At 50.0% G+C, this 14,365-nt stretch overlaps 1 protein-coding gene across 1 annotated transcript; it reads left to right on the top strand.

The window, feature by feature from the left end:
- Positions 1 to 11,764: 11,764 nt before the first annotated feature.
- Positions 11,765 to 13,591, top strand: LOC123430356 (zinc finger protein 219-like). The gene has a single exon (XM_045114222.1). It carries the CDS (start codon positions 12,411 to 12,413, stop codon positions 13,416 to 13,418), a length of 1,008 nt encoding a protein of 335 aa, XP_044970157.1. The 5' UTR covers positions 11,765 to 12,410; the 3' UTR covers positions 13,419 to 13,591.
- Positions 13,592 to 14,365: the final 774 nt, after the last annotated feature.

Genomic DNA, 14,365 nt, shown 5'->3' with positions numbered 1-14,365 from the left:
AATGAAGACTCATTTACATGTGTGGATACATAGACAAAACACCGTCCCTAGCATGCCTCTAGTTGGCTAGCCAGTTGATCAATGATAGTCAGTGTCTTCTGATTATGAACAAGGTGTTGTTACTTGATAACTGGATCACGTCATTGGGAGAATCACGTGATGGACTGGACCCAAACTAATAGACGTAGCATGTTGATCGTGTCATTTTGTTGCTACTGTTTTCTGCGTGTCAAGTATTTATTCCTATGACCATGAGATCATATAACTCACTGACACCGGAGGAATGCTTTGTGTGTATCAAACGTCGCAATGTAACTGGGTGACTATAAAGATGCTCTACAGGTATCTCCGAAGGTGTTAGTTGAGTTAGTATGGATCAAGACTGGGATTTGTCACTCCGTGTGACGGAGAGGTATCTCGGGGCCCACTCGGTAATACAACATCACACACAAGCCTTGCAAGCAATGTAACTTAGTGTAAGTTGCGGGATCTTGTATTACGGAACGAGTAAAGAGACTTGCCGGTAAACGAGATTGAAATAGGTATGCGGATACTGACGATCGAATCTCGGACAAGTAACATACCGAAGGACAAAGGGAATGACATACGGGATTATACGAATCCTTGGCACTGAGGTTCAAACGATAAGATCTTCGTGGAATATGTAGGATCCAATATGGGCATCCAGGTCCCGCTATTGGATATTGACCGAGGAGTCTCTCGGGTCATGTCTACATAGTTCTCGAACCCGCAGGGTCTGCACACTTAAGGTTCGACGTTGTTTTATGCGTATTTGAGTTATATGGTTGGTTACCGAATGTTGTTCGGAGTCCCGGATGAGATCACGGACGTCACGAGGGTTTCCGGAATGGTCCGGTAACGAAGATTGATATATAGGATGACCTCATTTGATTACCGGAAGGTTTTCGGAGTTACCGGGAATGTACCGGGAATGACGAATGGGTTCCGGGAGTTCACCGGGGGGGCAACCCACCCCGGGGAAGCCCATAGGCCATAAGGGTGGCGCACCAGCGCTTAGTGGGCTGGTGGGACAGCCCAAAAGGGCCCTATGCGCCAAGGATAAGAAATCAAAGGAAGAAGGAAAAAAAAGGAGGAGGTGGGAAGGGAGGGGGACTCCCTCCCACCAAACCTAGTCCAACTCGGTTTGGGGGGGAGAGTCCTCCCCCTTGGCTTGGCCGACCCCTTGAGGGTCCTTGGACCCCAAGTCAAGGCCCCCTCCCTCCCACCTATATATACGGAGGTTTTAGGGTTGATTTGAGACGACTTTTCCACGGCAACCCGACCACATACCTCCACGGTTTTTCCTCTAGATCGCGTTTCTGCGGAGCTCGGGCGGAGCCCTGCTGAGACAAGGTCATCACCAACCTCCGGAGCGCCGTCACGCTGCCGGAGAACTCTTCTACCTCTCCGTCTCTCTTGCTGGATCAAGAAGGCCGAGATCATCGTCGAGCTGTACGTGTGCTGAACGCGGAGGTGCCGTCCGTTCGGCACTAGATCGTGGGACTGATCGCGGGATTGTTCGCGGGGCGGATCGAGGGACGTGAGGACGTTCCACTACATCAACCGCGTTCTCTAACGCTTATGCTGTACGATCTACAAGGGTATGTAGATCACTCATCCCCTCTCGTAGATGGACATCAGCATGATAGGTCTTCGTGCGTGTAGGAAATTTTTTGTTTCCCATGCGACGTTCCCCATCAGCTTGTATCCATCTCTACACAAAAGAGATCCACTAACAAGAATTTTATTGACGGAGAAGACATAATGCACGTTCTTCAGCCACACGATCTTCCTTGAAGTAAACTTCAGACCAACTGTGCCAACACCACGAACATAAGCACATGGACCATTTCCCATCACGAGGGGAGTAGTCCATGTGGCGTGATACGAAGAAAACATGGAAATATCACCGCATACATGCACATTAGCACCCGTGTCAATCAACCAATCAGGGGAACGACATACTAAGAGAATAGTGCGAAGTAGACCATACCCAACATCCTGCATCTCAGCGTCACCAATGACAACATTGGCGATCTTGTCACCTTTCCCGTGTGTGACACTTGTCATAATGGTTAGGGAAACTAGGTGCCCAATGATCGGGATCTCCGCACACATGACAAACACCTTTCTTCTTGTCAGTCTTCTTCTTGAAGTTGGTGTGCTGCAAAGCCTTGTTCTTCCCATCAAACTTTCCCTTACCATCAAACTTGCCCTTGTTCTTGAGCTTGTGGGGCTAGAAGTTTTTCTTCTGTACCAGATTGGCACTGGAACCTCCCTCAATACCTCGAACACGTATGTATTTTGCTCTAGGGTTTTCTTCCACATCAAGAGTACCAATGAGATCCGGAACGGAAAACTCTTGCCTCTTATGCTTCAGATGTTGGGGAACGTCGCATGGGAAACAAAAAATTTCCTACGCGCACGAAGGCCTATCATGGTGATGTCCATCTACGAGAGGGGATTTCCGATCTACGTACCCTTGTAGATCGCACAGCAGAAGCGTTAGTGAACGCGGTTGATGTAGTGGAACGTCCTCACGTCCCTCGATCCGCCCCGCGATCCGTGCCTCTTCATGCAATTTATACCAACATGACTCAAGCGGCAGTGCCACAAGTAAGTGGTACTATCATTATTACCTCGTATCTTTTGTCACCAATATCATGAACATGTGTAACACTACGATCGAGATTCAATAAACCATTGAAGGTGATTATTCAAGCAAATAGAGTAACCATTATTCTCTTTAAATGAATAATCGTATTGCAATAAACACGATCCAATCATGTTCATGCTTAACGCAAGCACCAAATAACAATTATTTAGGTTTAACACCAATCCCGATGGTAGATGGAGTGTGCGACGTTTGATCATATCAACCTTGGAAACACTTCCAACACGTATCGTCACCTCGCCTTTAGCTAGTCTTCGTTTATGCCGTAGCTTTCATTTCGTGTTACTAATCACTTAGCAACCGAACCAGTATCCAATACCCTCGTGCTACTAGGAGTACTAGTAAAGTACACATCAACATCATGTATATCAAATATACTTCTTTCGACTTTTGCCAGCCTTCTTATCTACCAAGTATCTAGAGTTGCTCCGCCTCAGTGACCGTTCCCCTCATAACAGAAGCACTTAGTCCCGGGCTTCGGTTTAATCTGGGGTCTCTTCACTAGTGCAGCAACTGCTTTGCCGTTTCACGAAGTATCCCTTCTAGCCCTTGCCTTTATCGAAACTTAGTGGTTTTACTAACCATCAACTATTGATGATCCTTCTTGATTTCTACTTTCGCAGTGTCAAACATCGCGAATCCCTCAAGGATCATTGTATCTATCCTTTATAGTTCATCACGAAGCTCTCACAGCTTGGTGGCAGTGACTTTTGGAGAACCATCACTATCTTATCTGGAAGATCAACTCCCACTTGATTCAAGCGATTGTCGTACTCGGATAATCTGAGCACACGCTCAACGATTGAGATTTTCTCCTTTACTTCGTGGACAAAGAATCTTGTCGGAGGTCTCATACCTCTTAGCAAGGGCACAAGCATTAAATCACAATTTCATCTCTTTAGAACATCTCTTATGTTCCGTGACGTTTCAAAACGTCTTCGGCGCCTTGCTTCTAAGCCATTAAGTATTTTGTACTGAACTATCGTGTAGTCATCAGAAACGTGTATGTCGGATGTTTACAACATCTACAGACGACGCTCGAGGTGCAGCACACCGAGTGGTGCATTAAGGACATAAGCCTTCTGCGTAGCAACGAGGACAATCCTCGGTTTTACAGACTCAGTCTGCAAAGTTTGCTACTATCAACTTTCAACTAAATTTTCTCTAGGAACATATAAAAAACAGTAGAGCTATAGCGCAAGCTACATCGTAATTCGCAAAGACCATTAGACTATGTTCATGACAATTAGTTCAATTAATCATATTACTTAAGAACTCCCACTCAAAAAGTACATCTCTCTAGTCATTTGAGTGGTACATGATCCAAATCCACTATCTGAAGTCCGATCATCACGTGAGTCGAGAATAGTTTCAGTGGTAAGCATATCTATGCTAATCATATCAACTATACGATTCATGCTCGACCTTTCAGTCTCATGTGTTCCGAGGCCATGTCTGCACATGCTAGGCTCGTCAAGCGTAACCCGAGTGTTCCGCGTGTGCAACTGTTTTGCACCCGTTGTATGTGAACGTTGAGTCTATCACACCCCATCATCACGTGGTGTCTCGAAACGAAGAACTGTCGCAAACGGTGCAAAGTCGGGGAGAACACCATTTCGTCTTGAAATTTTAGTGAGGGATCACCTCATAATGCTACCGTCGTTCTAAGCAAGATAAGGTGCATAAAGGATTAACATCACATGCAATTCATAAGTGACACGATATGGCCATCATCATGTGCTTCTTGATCTCCATCACCAAAGCACCGGCACGATCTTCTTGTCACCGGCGTTACACCATGATCTCCATCAACGTGTCGCCATCGGGGTTGTCGTGCTACTCATGCTATTACTACTAAAGCTACGTCCTAGCAATATAGTAAACGCATCTGCAAGCACAAACGTTAGTTTAAAGACAACCCTATGGCTCCTGCCGGTTGCCGTACCATCGACGTGCAAGTCGATATTAACTATTACAACATGATCATCTCATACATCCAATATATCACATCACATCGTTGGCCATATCACATCACAAGCATACCTTGCAAAAACAAGTTAGACGTCCTCTAATTGTTGTTGCATGTTTTACGTGGTGACCATGGGTATCTAGTAGGATCGCATCTTACTTACGCAAACACCACAACGGAGATATATGAATTGCTATTTAACCTCATCCAAGGACCTCCTCGGTCAAATCCGATTCAACTAAAATTGGAGAAACCGACACTCGCCGGTCATCTTTGAGCAACGGAGTTACTCGTAGCGATGAAATCAGTCTCTCGTAAGCGTATGAGTAATGTCCGTCCGAGCCGCTTCGATCCAACAATACCACGGAATCAAGAAAAGACTAAGGAGGGCAGCAAAACGCACATCACCGCCCACAAAAACTTTTGTGTTCTACTCGAGATTACATCTACGCATGAACCTAGCTCATGATGCCATTGTTGGGGAACGTCGCATGGGAAACAAAAAAATTCCTACGCGCACGAAGACCTATCATGGTGATGTCCATCTACGAGAGGGGATTTCCGATATACGTACCCTTTTAGATCGCACAACAGAAGCATTAGTCAACGCGGTTGATGTACTGGAACATCCTCACGTCCCTCGATCCGCCCCGCGAAACGTCCCACGAACCGTCCCGTGATCCGTCCCACGATCTAGTGCCGAACGGACAGCACCTCCGCGTTCAGCACACGTACAACTCGACGCTGATCTCGGCCTTCTTGATCCAGCAAGAGAGACAGAGAGGTAGATGAGTTCTCCGGCAGCGTGACGGTGCTCCGGAGGTTGGTGGTGATCTAATCTCAGCAGGGCTCCGCCCGAGCTCTGCAGAAACGCGATCTAGAGGAAAAACCGTGGAGGTATGTGGTCGGGCTGCCGTGGCAAAAGTTGTCTCAAATCAGCCCTAATAGCTCCATATATATAGGAGGAGGGGAGGGGAGGCTTTCCTTGAGGCTCAAGGAGCCCCAAGGGCTGCGCCACCAAGGGGAGGAGGAGTCCTCCTCCAATCCTAGTCCAACTATGATTGGAAGGTGGAGTCCTTCTCTTCTTTCCCACCTTTCCTTTTTTTTCTCTTCTTTTGGTTTTTCTTTCTCTCTTGCGCAAGACAGCCTTGGGCTGACCCCACCTACTTGGTGCACCACCCCAAGGTCCTTGGGCCCTCCCGGGTGGGTGGTCCCCCCTTCCGGTGAAGATCTGAAACCCATTCGTCATTCCCGGTACATTACCGATAATGCCCGAAAACCTTCCGGTAACCAAATGAAGTCATCCTATATATCAATCTTCGTTTCCGGACCATTCCGGAAACTCTCGTGACGTCCGTGATCTCATCCGGGACTCCGAACAACATTCGATAACCAACCATATAACTCAAATACGCATAAAACAACGTCGAACCTTAAGTGTGCAGACCCTGCGGGTTCGAGAACTATGTAGACATGACTCGAGTGACTCCTCGGTCAATATCCAATAGCGGGACCTGGATGCCCATATTGGATCCTACATATTCTACGAAGATCTTATCGTTTGAACCTCAGTGCCAAGGATTCATATAATCCCGTATGTCATTCCCTTTGTCCTTCGGTATGTTACTTGCCCGAGATTCGATCGTCAGTATCCGCATACCTACTTCAATCTCGTTTACCGGCAAGTCTCTTTACTCGTTCCGTAATACAAGATCCCGCAACTTACACTAAGTCACATTGCTTGCAAGGCTTGCGTGTGATGTTGTATTACCGAGTGGGCCCCGAGATACCTCTCCGTCACACGGAGTGACAAATCTCAGTCTCGATCCATACTAACTCAACGAACACCTTCGGAGATACCTGTAGAGCACCTTTATAGTCACCCAGTTACGTTGCGATGTTTGATACACACAAAGCATTCCTCCGGTGTCAGTGAGTTATATGATCTCATGGTCATAGGAACAAATACTTGACATGCAGAAAACAGTAGCAACAAAATGACACGATCAACATGCTACGTCTATTAGTTTGGGTCTAGTCCATCACATGATTCTCCTAATGATGTGATCCCGTTATCAAGTGACAACACTTGTCTATGCTCAGGAAACCTTGACCATCTTTGATCAACGAGCTAGTCAACTAGAGGCTTACTAGGGACAATGTTTTGTCTATGTATCCACACATGCACTGTGTTTCCAATCAATACAATTATAGCATGGATAATAAACGATTACCATGAACAAAGAAATGTAACAATAACTAATTTATTATTGCCTCTAGGGCATATTTCCAACATCAGAGAGGTAGCAAAGTTACTCCACGAGGGAGGAAGCTTAGTGATGATACCTCCGGCAACAAACTTATCCGGTAACATGCAATTGGAGTGCTCAAGTTCTCTAGCAAATGAATGTATCTCGTAAGCTTGCTCAACCACGGAGCGCTCATCAGTCATCCTGTAATCATAGAATTGTTCCATGATATACAACTCAGCGCCGGCATTTGAGGCCCCAAACTTGGTCTCGAGTGCCTCTCGCATATCTTTTCCATTGTGAATTGACGCATAAGCATCAACTATGTTTTCATCAAGAACACTCAAGACAACAACCTTAAAGAGGGTATCAGTTTTTTGAAAAGCTTGTTCCTGCTAGGGATCAAAAACTCCTTCAGGTTTGCCAAGAGTGGCATCATTACAGCTCATGGTTTCAAACCATAGAACAACCCTCACACGCCACCTCTTATAGTGCACACCCTTAAACATAGGAGGCCTCATGGAAGAAGCAAAACCACTCGGAGTAAATTGCCTATAATAAGGTTTTTGGATTGTTGAAAATATGAGCGATTTACCATGTGATTTTACTAGCAGAAATAGTAGATAAATCATGACTACCATAGCAATTATAAGACAAGTCATGCAATCATACATAGAGTATGGAAGTAGCATCTAAAGTGAAGAGTAAGAACGGAACATATTTGGAACATAAACTAGAACAAGAAGTTGCGGCAGGAACTCGAACAAGAAGTACACGAACACGTACTGATTTGAAGCAGCAACAACAGGATTGGCGTTGACGTCGTCGTCGGCCATGTTGTCAAAGAGGTTGTTGATGTCGGGGAAGAAGTCATCGTCCGGGAAGTGGTCGTCGGCGTTCGGGATGAAGAAGTCAGTAATCGCGCAGAGCGCTCCCCAAAAACCTCATCACCCTTCATCCGTACAGGACTCAAAGAGGCGGGGTTTCGGAGGCCTACTGTCCCAACTTGCGGTGCATGCCGCAAGCCGGGATGGGGAAGAACCTAGCAGCAGCTCAGAGATTGGAACTCGATGGCATGACGAAGATGATGTTCTCGTGTATTTCTCTGGAGAGGAGCGACCTCTCTTTTATAGGCACGGGAGGATGCAAACAGGCAGCGACGGGAGGCGAAGCAAAAGAGGGGACGAAACGAACATGCAGTAGCTGATAAAAAATCAGTCATCGGCTCATTCCCGCAACCCACGTCATGACGAGACGAGGCGGGCAGTGACGGAGGAGGAGCGCGCGTGTATGTCTCTCTTGTTCTCATGCTCATACATGTGGGGAAACATCCTCCCTTATAAGGATGTCCAACTCTTATCAAACTTATAATGTGGGATTAAACTTTAATTTCACCTCTTGCCTTGCAAGAATGGGCTTAGTGGGCCACTAGACTCTTATTAGGAATTCTGAAACTGAACTGGGCTATATATGGATCAAATTCCAGCAGTGACATGTATGACAACCCCACTGGTTTTAAGGGTGATCTTTCCCACATAGGAGATTTGAGCAACCGCGCGAGTATTAGGGAAGCGCACTGCAAACACTCTCGGCCCAATCGAGTGAGTGGAGGAGCGCTAGTTTGTTGTAAGGTAATTAGTAAGATCTAACTTCATCCGACGAGTGGACGTCTCATCCATAGCAATAGTAACCACTATGTTATTGGACCTTCCCTTAAGTTGAATTGCAGTGCAGGAATCATGGATGAAATAGAGACCGTGCCCCTTGGACTGGAAGGCGCACATCGGAGCTATAAGTTCCAAGTGAAGAAACTCGGTGCAAATCGAAGCTAGGTGTCCTAATTTGTTGCAGCGGTCACAAAAGGTGTGAGGGCATCTAGTAGGAGGATGAGTAGGAGACTTGCAAATGGGGTAGGTATCTTTTGGTAAGGGCACGTGAGCCATGGATTGTTTTCCATGAAAACGACGAGGCGGTGGAGATGCTTAGGCCAACTCTCCAATGCGTTGCCCTATACATCCTCTTCGTCCGCGTCTATTTGGGGGGTGACGGACACTGCAACGACCCAATGCGTGAGAGCATATTTATTTTTTATCTCGGATTTGTCCGTTCTGTCCAATTTTCGGACCTGGTTTGGTTTTGCGTTTAAAGCGGACATAAACGGATGGTCTTCCCGTCTCCTGGTTCGACCCGTGTTCGGCTTGACCCACATGTCAGCCACCTCTCTCTCCTCCTTTCCTTTGCTGGCCCACCCATGAGCGCTACTGCTCCTCTCTCTCTCTCCTCGCTACGATGGGCATCACGACGCTGCCTCTGGAAGCAGGGGCTCCGGAAGGGGGTGAGGAGGCGCCAGGGGCTCCACGTGTCGCTATAGCCGGACACGGTGGCAGGGCATGTCGGGCGGCCTGGCGAGCTGCGGGCGCAAGCGAGGGCGGAGCACGAGCGAAAGCCGGGCGGTTGCACGCGAGTGCGCGGGGGCGCGCAAGCTATGGGCACGACGAGCTGCAAGCGAGCGAACGCCAGGTGAGCAGCGGCGGGCGAAGTGCGGGTGGGCGAGCAGCACAACGATGGGGCAAGCAGGACAACGTGTGGCGAGCGAACAGCGCTCAGCGGTGAACGAGCAGGGTAGTGGGCGCGATGACAGGGCAGGTAGAGGCGGCGGCAGCGCGAGCTGCCCAGGTGGGCGCGGGCACGACGAGCGGCGGGCGACCTCGGTGCTGGCACGACGAGCGGCCGACGAGCTCGGTGCGAGCGGGCGAGCACGGGCGAGGGGCGAGCTGCGAGCACGAGGCGGCAGCACGGCGCGGGCGCGCAGCGGGCGAGGCAGCAACGAAGCATAGGGCGGCGAGCAGAGGCAGGCCTCGGTGGCACGACGAGCAGGGGTGGGGCCGGGCGCAGGGCGAGCATGCGGGGAGCATCGGCACAACGGGGTAAGCAATAGTTGTGACGGGCGAGCTGGGGACAGGGCGCGACGACGATGGCCGGAGCGGCGTCCGATGGCCGAGCTGGGGCAGGACCCGGCGTCGAACACATTCCAGGCGGAGGAGAGTTCGAGTGGTCTCGCGCGCGTTGGAAGCACATGCATCCATCGATTGTCCGCCTCGAGCCAACTCCAGCGCGCGACCCCATCCAGATGTCCGTTTTACCCGCATTCTGTCCGTTTGGGGCATGCGATGGGATCGTATCGGGGTCATTTCTGAGATGTGGTGATCGTGCGCCCAACGCGTGGCCGCATCCTTGACCGCATTCTGTCCGTCTCATTTTCAAACACAAGACGTTCAAATAGCCACGATCCATAGTTCATGCAAGCGACCCTAGATCACGTCGGCAACACAACCAACCTACATGTCCTCGCAGGCAACACAGCCGGCCTCCAAACGATGGCCTCCTTCTCTTGAGCATCGGTCTTCTGTCGTGCGGCCTCCAACGCAGCGCGCTCGATGGTGTATGCGGCCGCGACGTCCTTCCTCTTCGCCTCCCCTCGTTGGTTCCGCCTCTTGGCCGATTCCGCGTCCAGCTTTGCGATCTCCTCCGACATGAGTACCGACCGCGGCTTCTTCGTACCCTTGGACGCGTTCTTCTTCTTCTCGTTGGTCAGGACGACGGTCGGGTCATCGGAATTCGATGAGGGGTCGGCCATGGCGGGAGGGTGGCAAGCAGAGGGGAGGGAGGGCGTGGGAGGGTTTTGGCAAGAAATGAAATGAAATGGGGCGTGGGTGCGGAAAGGTCGTGCTGCTTTGTTCCACCGGCGGACGGGCCAGGGGAGGACAAATGCGCACATCCCGCCCGTACGCGCAACGTTCGCGCGCTGTCCGTTTCATTTCAAAACCAAACCAAGGTTGGGCCAGGAATGGATAGAAAGCGGACAAACGTTCGTTTGTGCCCGCACGCTGGGTCGTTTGGTGTGTCCGTATTACCTTAAACAGACGCGGACGAATATAATAGGGTCGCGCGCTCTGAGTTGGCCTTAGATGTTTCTTGCGTTGAAGTTGGCGTTAAGTGAACATTATCGTCCTTGTCCCTCTCATGTTTAAATCATGACTCTGCTCCTGAATCACACCACCAAAACCTTGTTGAATGTTGAGGAGTATGCTCAAAAGTTTCTTTTATGTTGTGTCTTCCTCCTATGGTCGCCAAGACTGGCGGCTTGGCAACACAGTTTCATCCCAAAGATGCATATGCAACCAGAGCAAAATAACACTTTTTCCGCAAAAGAAAACATTTTTGTTTATTCCTTCCCGGAGTATATAATGCTTTGCAAGTATAACCGTGATTGGTGACGCAACCTGCACTCGAATACTACTCCTGACTATTGTAAACAGTAGCCAAGGACTATTGTATTGGTGGCGAGTTAATGCGTCAAGTCACTGCTGCAGCTCCCCATGGAATCATGTTGGCGATCTACCTTGTCTCGATAACAGCGCTAGCCAGATACACCAGGCTAGATGTCCAGTACTGACCGGGTTCCACGATATAACTGCCGTACCTATAATCATCCTCATTAGTCCCTCGCTAGAGGACCCGGCCAAAATCAATATGCATTGCCCTGGCATACACGTTACCTGTAGCAACAATAGCCGGCTAATTAACCTCATGATCATGCTTCAAAACTGCAGTACTACGGCCCTGTTTGTTTCAGAAGTCCCAGAACTTTTTTTTAGTCCTAACTTAAAAGTTCCTAGTCCTTATCCGTTTGTTTCCAGCGACTAAATAGAGACTAGAGGTCATTAAATGACATGTAAAAAGACCATGTTACCCTTAGTAGTGTAGTAGTAGTTATTAAATAACATGCTAAAAGCAGGGGCATTATTGGAAAAAATGTTAAAAAGTCTCAAAAAGACTCTTCCATAGGGACTTCTTCAAATAGTCCCAAATACCCTCTTCTAATCCTTAAAAATCCCTCCCGTTTGTTTCACATGATACTTTTTGGGATTTTTTTAGTCCCTACAACCAAAAAATCCCTCGAAACAAACACCCGTAAAAGTGATTGCTACTAAGTGTCTTCCATCTTCACCGTCCATTCGTCGATCCGACTGCCACCGGTGTACGAGCATCTACTTAAGTGTAGTACTAGGCTGTGGCACCGCAGCCCAGATGATTGGGCAGTACTGTGGCAGCAGCAACAGCGGTAGTAATAGCATGCGCAGCTGCTGGGAGTTAGAGCAGTGATGGCGCCAGCTCAGTGGCAGATGCAGATTGACCCGCGTTATTGTAAGGTGGCCAACGTGCAGCTTGGCAAGAGGTAGAGAGAGGAACGAACATGAGCTAGTTGACCGCAAGGATTTATACTACGCGTCCATGATCGATCGATCAGATTCCTTCCCCCACCTCGTGCAGATGCATTCGTTCATCATCTCGATGAGCGCCATCTAATTGACTCTGACTGCCAATCACACACACTCCCGCGCGCCACCACCCTCGTTGCCATCTACTCCTCCGTCGACCGGGTCTTCGTGTCAAGCACAGCCGCCTGCGCGCGCTGCTTCTTGGAGCGCCCGGCATGGGTAGCTGCGTGAGCAAGAAGGCCGCCCGCGGCCGTGCCGAGGCCAAGGTGGCAGCGCCGCTCCTGCCGGAGAAGGATAATGCCTTGGCCCCGCCACCCGTGGTGGTAGAGGAGGAGGTCAAGGAGGTGTTGTCGGAGACGGCTGTGCGGCGGACAAGCCCGCCGGAGCCGGAGGTGTTGTCGGAGACGGCTGTGCGGCGGACAAGCCCGCCGGAGCCAGAGCCGGAGCCTGAGCCTGAGCCCGAGCACGAGAAGGTGAAGATGGTGCCGGAGCAAGAGGAAGGCGATGCTTCCGATAGCGTGTCGGCGGGTTCCTCCGTGGTAGACAAGGCGATGGTGAAGGCTGGAAGGGAGCAGGAGGTGGAGAAGAGGACGGTGGACGTGCCGGAGAATGGGAGGGCCAGGAGCATGGAACCGGAGCAGAAGAAGAAATGCAAGAACCCCGGCAACGGGAGGGCGCGGTCGCCGTCCCCTGCGGCGAAGCAGAGGAGGCCGGGGACCATTGTCAGCGAGCAGCCGGTGCCGCCGCGGCCGCGGCGAGAGTCGCCCGCGGTGGTGTCCGGCATCGGGTGCCGCAGTGGCAGATTCTCCCCTTCCGCAGCGAGGAGGGCCGCCGAGAGCGCCGTCAGACGGAGCTACTCCGCACGGGAAGCCGACATGGCGCTGCCGTCGTCTGCCAAGCGCTCCCTCAACACAAACATCAACGGTAACGGAGGGAGCGGCGAGCATTCCGGCAGGAGGTCAGATTCCCCGGCTAGGCGCCCGCCGACCAGTCCGGCAGCGAACGGCACCATCACCCGGCAATCCAGCGCCACCCGGAAGGGTCCGAAGGAGAACATCAGTTCGGAGAAAACCAAGCAGCAATGCGGCCGCAGACGGGCCACGACGGAGGTCGGAGATGAAATCGACGAGGCGCCATTGGCAGGAAAAGAGCACAGGGAGGCGGCAGACGCCGCGGTGGGCCAGAACCCCTCGGTGGCTATGGAGTGCTTCATCTTCCTTTAGTACTCTTTCCATGGATTACTTGTTCATTTCTTTTCTCTCGCTACTATGCCACTCTCACTAGTTGCCGTGTGATTTCTTGGTCATCATTAATTCGAAATTGCTATTTCAAATCTACATGTAATATACGTATGTTACATTTTTTTAACAAAATATAGAGAATTAGGTTTGGGTTATGCAACATTCAATATTGATTGGATGCACTAGACACGTATATATAGATACAAGATGGGCCTCTATCTCAACTATACAAGGAACTAAGAGGTGAATCTATGACACAATATACATGTACAAATATATATCCCCCCCCCTCGCGCAGTCGAAGAAACATAAAGACGAAACATAAAGACGGGAACGAAACTCCTTAAAGGTGGAAGTGGGCAATCCTTAGTCATCACATCGGCAAACTATTGTGCGGTCGGAACATGAAGAACCCGGATGTGACCAAGGGCGACCTGTTCGCGCACAAAGTGGATATCAAGCTTGATGTGCTTCGTCCGACGATGATGAACGGGGTTGGCAGAAAGGTATAAATCAGAGACATTGTCATAGTAGACAATTGTGGCCTTGGTGACACCATGATGCAACTCCTATAGAAGTTGTCGGAGCCAGGAACACTCGGCAACTGCGTTAGCCACTGCTCCGTACTCGACCTTCGCACTAGAGTGCGAGACGGTGGGTTGTCGTTTGGACGACCATGAGACGAGCGAAGGACCAAGATAGACGCAGTAGCCGGACATGGAGCGTCGTGTATGAGGACAACCAGCCCAATCAGCATCAGAATAGGCCACCAGATCCAAAGAGGGAGACGTTGTGAGTGTGAGTCCGAGGGACATCGTGCCACGGATATACCGGAGAATCCGTTTCGCAAGCGTCTAGTGGGAATCACGAGGGGCGTGCATATGGAGGCACACATGCTGCACGACATACTGTAAATCTGGTCTGGTGAG

Source organism: Hordeum vulgare, chromosome 2H, assembly GCF_904849725.1.
Source record: "Hordeum vulgare subsp. vulgare chromosome 2H, MorexV3_pseudomolecules_assembly, whole genome shotgun sequence".
Taxonomy (NCBI): domain Eukaryota; kingdom Viridiplantae; phylum Streptophyta; class Magnoliopsida; order Poales; family Poaceae; genus Hordeum; species Hordeum vulgare.
This window is presented reverse-complemented; position numbering and strand designations above follow the sequence as displayed.